This window comes from Crocodylus porosus, unplaced genomic scaffold (genome assembly GCF_001723895.1).
Source record: "Crocodylus porosus isolate Cpor-Errol unplaced genomic scaffold, CroPor_comp1, whole genome shotgun sequence".
NCBI classification, from domain to species: domain Eukaryota; kingdom Metazoa; phylum Chordata; order Crocodylia; family Crocodylidae; genus Crocodylus; species Crocodylus porosus.
Window position 1 is genome coordinate 15,601,494 of NW_017728917.1, and position 8,961 is coordinate 15,610,454.

The window sequence follows — 8,961 nt, forward strand, 5'->3', positions numbered from 1 at the left end:
AGTACTCTTTCCTGCCATGGCAGGGGGGTCGGACTAGATGATCTGCTCAGGTCCCTTCCGACCCTAGAAACTATGAAACTATAAATGGAAGATAAATAAAAAGGTAGGCGCACATGAGGTAGGCCCTGAAGGAGAAACAATATTTAAATAATATTGCAGGGGCAAGACACCCAGAGTCTTGCCCCTGCACTCAGGTTCAGACTGATCACCACATTTGCAGTCAGGAAGGAATTTTACCCCACGGTCAGACAGGTACAGACCTGCGGATGGGTGGGGGTTACCCTCCTCAGTAGTGGGGGGCATGACCTTCTACTCGGGACCTCGGGGGACCATATATCGACAACATTTCAGAGAAGCAGGACATTGGCTGCCGTGGTTCCCCTGCTTTACCTGTGGCAGGTATAGGTGTGAGGTCTGCGTTGTGTCAGGGCTGAGGGTAGTTTTATGTAGAGTTTAGATTATGGTTTGCCTGGGACGGTTTGGACAGGGCTGATCCTATCTTAGGCAGGGAGCTGAACTAGATGACCTTCTAGCCTCACTTTTCTATGACACCATGACGCCAGGGGTTTGCTCATGTCAGGACCAAATGGACAAGTAGTCTGATACCACTGGAAATAAGTTTTGTGACTTGAGAGTACTAAAGACAAGTTAATCAAAGATGTTTCTGGTGCTAAGTGCAAGCAAAGAAAACAAAGAATGATTTGGGAGACCAGCTTAGAGAAGAGGGGATTGATTGCAAGTTATTGGGACCCTGAAATATTTCATAATGAGAGAACACTGCTCGAATATGATTGTCTCCACCAAAGAGATCAACATCCTGGCTTTAAAATTGGCCTTACGCTAGGAAGAAGAGGAGCTTTTATTTAATCCCCAAAACTTTGTCTGCATCTCTGACTGATCACTTGGCATAACCATGTCACAGGTCTTTCACCATGGAGGACTCTTTACCCTGGAATTCAGTATCTGTAGTCCCAGTTTAACAAAATGATCTTTTGAGCTTGCTACAAAACCCATCTGCTTGAGTAAACAGCCAAGGCAGGCTGCATCTGGGGCGCATGAAAAGTCCAAGCTTTTGAACTGTAATCTGCTGGCTGGTGGAAAACGAACAGCCACTACAGACTACACACATTTTTCTTTTTGTCTTTAGTCCTTGGCAAGAATGTAGCCCAGGAGATGTCCATCCCATGTCCATACATAAAATAAACAGTTCTTAATTACGCAGAAAACTTTATGATCCAGAAAACCACCCCAGATGCTACAACAAACAGACTACCACTTCTCTGGAAGAGTGGCAAGGAAAACAAGTAGACTTCAGCATTGATTCAAAGGGTTCCTCAAAGGCTTGAAGATTAAGAGTAATCATACCATAAATCATATCAGTGAAGGCTGCAGTAAGAGGGTAGCAAAACCAGCGTACGAACGGTGTGTTATCGAGGACTAAGAACTTTTACAGGTATTTGTGACAAAACAGGACCTACTATTAAAAGAGATGGGGAATTCCTGAGGACTCCAAAAGTACTGAGAGAAACATGTCAAACTATTTTCTTTAACACAATAATGCCCAATAAAGCATGAATAATCTGAATGTATATGGATAACACTGTATGGACAATCTTCAACCTGGAGTATTAGGTAGCTACATAAGGGCTGTGCTGGAGGGAATTTAGAGAAAAAGATGAGCTCAGGGCACCAGAAGAACTAAAATGTGAAGGAAGACTAACATAGCTAAATGTGTGCATGCTTGGCTAGACTACAACCAAGGAGGAAAGCAGAAGAACAATGTGAGAGTCACCTACATTTTTTTTTTATTTGAGGTGCTTATGTACTAGGAAGGAGGACTAGCTCTCAAAAGAAGATCACAGAATCAATGAGTTGGAAGGGACCCGGACAGATCATCTAGTCTGACCCCATGGGCAGGAAGGAGCACTGGGGGTGGCAGGGGTCATAAGACCCCAGCCAGGTGCCTATCCAGTCTCCTCTCCAGGGAAGGTGAGAGCACCACCTCTCTGGGAAGCCTATTCCAGGCTCTGGCCACCCTTACTGTGAAGTAGTTCTTCCTAATATCCAACCTAAACCTCTCCTCCCTCAGCTTGTGACCATTGTTCCTGGTGACCCCAAGGGGGGCCCTGGTGAACAGACTTTCCCCGAGTCCCTGCTGCTGGCCCCTGATAAGGTTGTAGGCAGCCACAAGATCCCCCCTCAGTCTCCTCTTGTGGAGACTGAAGAGATTCAGGTCCCTCAGCCTCTCCTCATCGGGCTGGCCATGGAGGCCCTCAACCATACGAGTGGCCTCCTCTAGACCCTCTCCAGGTTCTCCACGTCCCTCCTGAAGTGCGGCGCCCAGAACTGGACACAGGACTCCAGCTGCGGCCTGACCAGCGCTGCACAGAGGGGGAGCAAGACCTCTCGGGACCTGTTAGTGATGCCCCTGTTGATGCAGGACAGGGTGCGGTCGGCTCTGCCTATTGCTTCGTCGCATTGGCGACTCATATTCATCCTGGAGTCAATCCTGACTCCAAGATCCCTCTCTGCCTCTGTGCTGCCGAGAGGGGCAGCCCCTAACCTATAACCATAATGCTGGTTCCCTCTCCCCAGGTGCAGCACCCCGCACTTGTCCTTGTTGAACCGCATCCTGTTCAGATCCGCCCATTTCTCCAACCTATCCAGGTCTGCCTGGATGCGGTCCCTGCCAAAGATGAAGAACAGGACAAAACTAAATTTAAAAAAATAAAAAGGGGTTTGCTGATGGAAAGTTTTAGCTCTGGAACAGCCTCTCTAATTCAGTCCCCCCGCTTGTTGTGCATGGGCATCCTGGGAATGCAGAGGGTATTTCTGTTCTGTCAATGGGCAAGGGCTGCTCCGAGTTCAAAAACACAACACAAGAGAAGCAACCCATCTTCGCAGGAGGACCTGCTCCAACTGTCACCAAAATGCAAGACTCAGATCAGAGTGGAAGAGGTACTTGCCCGTCTGCTGTGTGCCAAGGCTCCCTGCTCATCTGCAGCTTCCTCTTTCTCCTCTTGCTTCTCTTCCTTGTCTGCAGCCTGAAAAGCAACATCGGTCACAACCACAACATGAAAATAAGGCCATATGAAACCTACAGGGTATCCCACTACCCACTAAGTGGTATCCCACTAAGGTAAGATACAAGCACAGGCCTCTGCCTCTGGTACCAGACTTCTCCCTCGGGAGTGACCATGCCTCTGACACGCTAAGTCGTCAGGGAATTTACCTCAGTGTCACTGGCTGCAGCGGGTCCCTCGGGAACCTCCTCGGCCTGCTGACTGCTGTTCTCATCAGACGCGATGCCCTGCTGCTCCATCTCCAGCTCCTTCCGACGGGCTTTCCGACGCCGTGTTTCTGCCCCAAGCAGCGTGCCTAGCACAGGTGGAGGTAGGTGTTCCGCAGCATTCGGGCTTCGCTTCTGTACCGGGCAGTTCCGGTTCCCCTTGTGACATGCACAGTCCACTTTATAGTTGCTGCTCCAAAGACACAAACATATCAGCATCACTCCACTTCTCATACCCCAACAGGGATATTCAAAGTATCCCCTACCACGGGTCACACCTTGTTCCGAAGCAGAGACCCTGCCACCTTCCGGCCTCTGCTGCAGAAGACCGCAGCATAACTAGGTGAGATACAAACCCAGGAAAGTGCAACTTGGTAGAAAATGGAGCAAAATGTAGGAAGTGAGGAAGGGGCTGTAGGAAAAGGAAGATATCCAGGCCAGAGAGCAGTGCAGAGTTTCTGGGTGAGGAGGCACTCACCAGATGTTGTACTCGTAGTCAAAGGCAATGGTGACCTCTGCATCCTTGGCAATGGTGGCAACGGCATAGATACATAGGTGGATCATTCCATCAGCAATCACATGACGAACCTCCAGAAACAAAGCAGAGAGAGAGACTGACGTCTCCACAAGAGATGTGATCTGTGTCCAGGGGGTGGAGGTCTCCTCCCCAGAAGAGTTCCTGCCTGCCACGCTACAATTACCACTTTCCTTGACCTCGCTTATCCTCCACCTTTTCCTGTTTTAGCCCAATTCCCAAGCCCTGGCCAGGGGGAAGCTGTAGCGGGAGCTGTTCCTTCCTGAGAAAGGCTCTGCATTCCCCGACCTATTTTTTTCTTGCTTCCAGCCTAAGAGCCATGCAGCCCTTGGAGGGGTGTTCTCCCTTCTTTTCTTTTACTGGCACTGCTTGGGGCTGTTGAATACATTCCGAACCCGGATGCTTGTGTAAGTGATTCCAGTAAGCCTAACAATGAAGTCTGTGCACTCCAGACCCGCACTTCCACTCAGGGGAGCTGGAGGCTTACCTCTGCATTTGGTGTGCAGGAACGCCTGATGAACCGGGCATCATTGCCAAAGGTGCGGGCATCCACACACATCTCAACACCGTTGAACTTGGAGTAGAACAGCACGAAGGGGTATGGCCTGGGGGAGCAGCAGAAATTCTCATAACCCCTCAGTCCCAATTCCCACCGCAGCCATGGCCACTACCCCCTGCTTTACAGGGTGTGGACACAGGTAAACTGGGACCTCTTCCAGCTTTAACCGTGGACAAAGCAGTGTTAAAGTTGAACCAGTTTTGTTTGAATTGTTCTTGGCTCATCGCATGTAACAGCACGTGCCCTTCTGGAACTTTCCTCTTTTCAAGGGGACAAAAGGTACTGTGTGTCCACACCCAAAGGCACTGCACAGAGAGGACCCCTTCCCATCGCTTTGCTCATCCAGGGGTGACGCAGCTCCTAGCTCATGACAAGGCACCTAGCCCAAAGAGGCTTGTGTTCTGGAAATGGGCAGACCTGCCTGCATTGCGGTACCACTGCCAGCCCCTCCCAGTAGCACCCACAGTCTGATGCAGGGTGCGCTCCTGCCAAGGTGCCCAGTGAATCGTGCCCCACTGGTCACTGCATCGTACTCTTACTTTTTGAAGAAATGCCCATTGACCTCGAATTGCTGCCGTAACATAACCTTCCCACGATACTCAATGATCAGTGTGTCTAGTGCCAGGTCTCTTGCTGCCCTCAGGATCTTCCGGTGCTTCTGAACTCGAGTCACTCTCCCCAGCTGCAACTGCAAGGGAGACCAGAACAGTGCATGGGAATGCAGAACAAACCCTGGGCCACAGCCCTGTGGCTGCTCTATGATCCACATGAGAACAAGCCTGTTGCCAGTACCAGCACGTGAGCTCTGATCACCTCAGTACACAGGATATCCCAACACAGACACCTGCCTATAGACAGCAGCCATGAGACAACACCTGCTCAGCCAAGTAGGGAACCGTAACCTTGCTTACCTGACACACTCTAAGCAGGTTCATTATACAGAGTACTTCAGCCTGCTTGTGGCTTGGAGGCAGAACCAGGGCTGCCAGTCACTGGCAGAAAAGCACCCTACCTCCTGAGCATCTCTGAGGCTGAGATCCCTTCCACAGACTGGATGCCTCAAGTCTTTCCCACGTTACAGATCAGGTGAAACATGCTCAGAGGAAGATGCACATCCCTGTCTTTTGCAGAGCATGGGCGACTCCACCTGACAAGCCCAGCACTTTGGCTGGCAGTTTCTATCTTCGCTATGGATTGTTTGTTTGTCTCCGGTGAGGCTGGATCTGTGGACATTAGTACTTGAAGAAAGAGGATTTTTTTGGGAAACATTAACCAGTCTCAGTGGCAAGGTACACAGATCCATTACCGTGGGATATTCACAACCGCAGGGCTCTGGCAGGGGCTTGCGCTCATAAAATGAAACTAGTAGGTAGTAAGTTAAAAAACTAAAAGGAAGTTTTTTTCCCCCCCCCACACGGCCTGGAACTCGCTGCCACCCGACGCGCTGGAAGCTGAGAATTTAGCAAGATTCAAAAAGGGTTACGTGGCCTCTGAATCAGAACTTCCCAGCCCCTAAATGCCAGAGTCTGAAAGTGGGAGAAGAATAGTGGAAAAAGACCCTGTTCACTCTCCCTTCCAGCACCCAGTCCCTGCCATTGGGATACTGGCCAAGGTGGACCTATGGCCTGACCCAGTACATGACAGTTCTTTCTTTTCTTACATATAACAGCAAAATCTTTCTTTAACCATGGACTTCATTACAAGATAGGATACATCTAAACATCCCCTTTACCTTCCTACAAAAGGACAACAAAGGCGTGGGGAAATGAAGGGCCATCTGAAGCAGGATGGTTGTGGGCAGAGCCTGGCGAATTTCTGGTGACTTTCCAGGCCGAGGACTGTGTCCCTGTCTCCATACAGCTCCATACAGGAGACGGGCCTGCCTGCCCAGTTTGTCAGTCCTCCTAAGGATTCGGTTTTGATCTCAACTGAATCAACAACTTTGCTTCAATGTATAAGGGGAAAAATGTCATGATAGCTGTCAAGAGTATCTAGCCAAACAAAGAGCACAAGACTGGGTCTTACTGAAGAAAACTCTGAACTTTCCTCATTAAAAAATCCTCACCCAATTGGAAGTAGACCTGGGAAGGTCTACTGCAATGGCTAAGCAGCATCCCACTGCCTTCTGCACAAGTTCAATTTAGTTATTGCTGTATAAAGAATAAGGCGAGATGAAGGCCTATGTCCCAAGACTACATGTCATGTTGGGATGTGTATGGCAGCATTCCTTGACCGTGCTGAAAACACTTTATTACAGACAATTCTCTTTATTGAACACACTTGTACACTAAGAAAAATCTCTCCTTGAAGCGCTCATGGCTGAGTTTCCCTGAGTAAGCATGGCAGTTAAACCATGGCCTCTGCCACAACCAGAGGCCTGCTGACTTCTCTTATGCATCCTGAGAACAGTTACGATTTGTTCAAATATTTATCAGAAGCCTGTCTGGTTCCAGGAGGAGGACTGATCTTGCCATAGCAGACCTCCTCCGTGCAACAGCGCCAGTGCTAGGTTATTCAGGCCTAAATGCCACAACTTCTGTCACTAGACAAGCACACAGTGTCCCTCTGCACACTCTTCCATCCACCTGGAGGGAACTGGAAAAGGAAAGACACACAACACAGACCCTGACCAACTTTGCAAAATTCAGTTCACCACCTCAAAGCTCTGCTTGTCCCCAGCTCTCTGAGGCTAGAAATCAGAAGGGGAGTAGCGGACAGTTGTCACGCTCCGATTTGAAATGGAGGAGAGAGGATTTAATTCCTGTTGTGGCTTCTTCATGGATTACTGACCCTGGGAACAGGACAAAGCTGCCTGCGAAATTCATCTCCAGAGGTACGCCTTAGCCCTCTGTGGTCTAACACCCGAGACCTGCTTGGCAAGCCTGTGCATGCCAGGACAACACAGAGCAGCTAATAACCCTGTCTGCACTCTGGGCAAAGAGGCATTTTTCCTTGTCATTTATGGACTGCTTCGACTCGTCAAACGGCTTACATCTCTTTCCGTAATGCCTGCTAGGAGCCAGGACTGCGAGTCAACTTCGCTGATGACTCTGAAAAGTTTCTGCCCTCCACAAGGTTCCTGGTGTGCCACTGAGAACGTGATCTGTCTGAACACCTGACCCCAGGGGCCGAGCATCAACACACCTGCGTGAAGCACCTGGCTCAGAGAGAAACCCGTGCGCCACACATGCTTCAGGTTCAGCAGGATTATACCTGCAACGCCACCTGCCAATGGAAGCCCAGCAGCGAAAGCATGCAGGGCACTCACGGAGGCAGATGACACGCCAAGTTTGCCTGCTTATCTATTTTTGTCAAACAGATGCCTTCTATGCGTTTGCATGCTCAGAGGAGCAGGCTGCGATGATGTCTTGGCTTGCCCACCTGTGACGGGCCTTTATTACTGGCAATTACCCCCTCTTACAGGTAAAAGAGGAGAACTCTTTCACAAGAAAGAGATCAGAGAGCCACTGTGGACAGTTTGCTAAAAACATCAGCTCAGCAGACATCAAAAAGACAAACAGCATGTCAGGGATTATTAGGAAGGAAACTGTAAGGAAAACTGAAAGTGTCATTATGCTCCTTTATAAATCTGTGGCACATTCACACCTTGGATACTCTACCCAGTTCTGGTCCCCACACCTCCAAAAAGATATAGAAGAACTGGAGAAGGTCCAGAGAAGAGCAACAAGAATGATAAGTAGGATGCAGGGGCTTTCATACGAGGAGAGACTACAGAGGCCAGGCCTGTTCAGCTTAGGTGAGATGCTTGAGGGGGGACATGAGAACAGTTTACAAAATACTAAATGGAAGAAAAAGTCACTAGGGATTTATTATTTACTCTCTACCCCAATACAATAAACCAGTAGGTAGCAAGTTTAAAGCCAACAAAAGGAAGTTCTTTTTCATACAGGCCATAACTGAGGTGTGGAACTCACTGCCAGATGATGTTGTGGAAGCTGAGAGCTTAGCCAGATTCACAAAGGGACTGCACAATTCTTGGAGGAAAGGGTTATCAGTAGCTATTGAGCATGGGAGTTAAGTGTACAGCCTCTGCAGCAGAAATTCCTAGACCCTAAATGGTGGAAGCTGCAAGCAGGAGAAACACAGCAGAAAGCGCCTTGGCAGACCCTGCTCAGTGCCTTCCAGCATCCGCTCTTTGCCCCTGTGCAACACAGACCTATTTCACGTGCCATGGCATCAGGGGCTTCTGCCCATCACGGAAATTATAAGCCTCCCCACCAACTAGGGATCTTGGAGTCATTACTGACTCCAAGATGAACATGAGCCGACAATGCGAGGCCATGGTTGGTAGGGCTAACCGGACCCTGTCGTGCATCCACAGGTGCATCTCCAGCAGGTCCAGGGAGGCGATTCTCCCCCTCTATGTGGCACTGGTCAGGCCGCAGCTGGAGGACTGCGTCCAGTTCTGGGCGCCACACTTCAGGAGGGATGCGGACAGCATGGAGAGGGTCCAGAGGAGGCCACTCGCATGGTCAGGGGGCAGCAGGGCAGGCCCTACGGGGAGAGGCGACGGGACCTGAACCTGTTCAGCCTCCACAAGAGAAGGCTGAGGGGGGA

General features: G+C 49.8%; 1 protein-coding gene across 2 annotated transcripts in view; it reads right to left on the reverse strand.

Moving 5' to 3' along the window:
• Positions 1–8,961, reverse strand: part of SETD5 (SET domain containing 5) — a 58,585-nt gene that overhangs the window by 28,802 nt on the left and 20,822 nt on the right. For both annotated transcript variants that reach the window (XM_019536787.1, XM_019536786.1), the window contains 5 exons: positions 4,923–5,071; positions 4,312–4,429; positions 3,768–3,877; positions 3,233–3,479; positions 2,967–3,044 (listed from right to left, as the gene is read on the reverse strand). In XM_019536787.1, the coding sequence (XP_019392332.1) occupies positions 2,967–3,044; positions 3,233–3,479; positions 3,768–3,877; positions 4,312–4,429; positions 4,923–5,071 (702 nt within the window). The remainder of the gene's footprint in view (positions 1–2,966; positions 3,045–3,232; positions 3,480–3,767; positions 3,878–4,311; positions 4,430–4,922; positions 5,072–8,961) is intronic.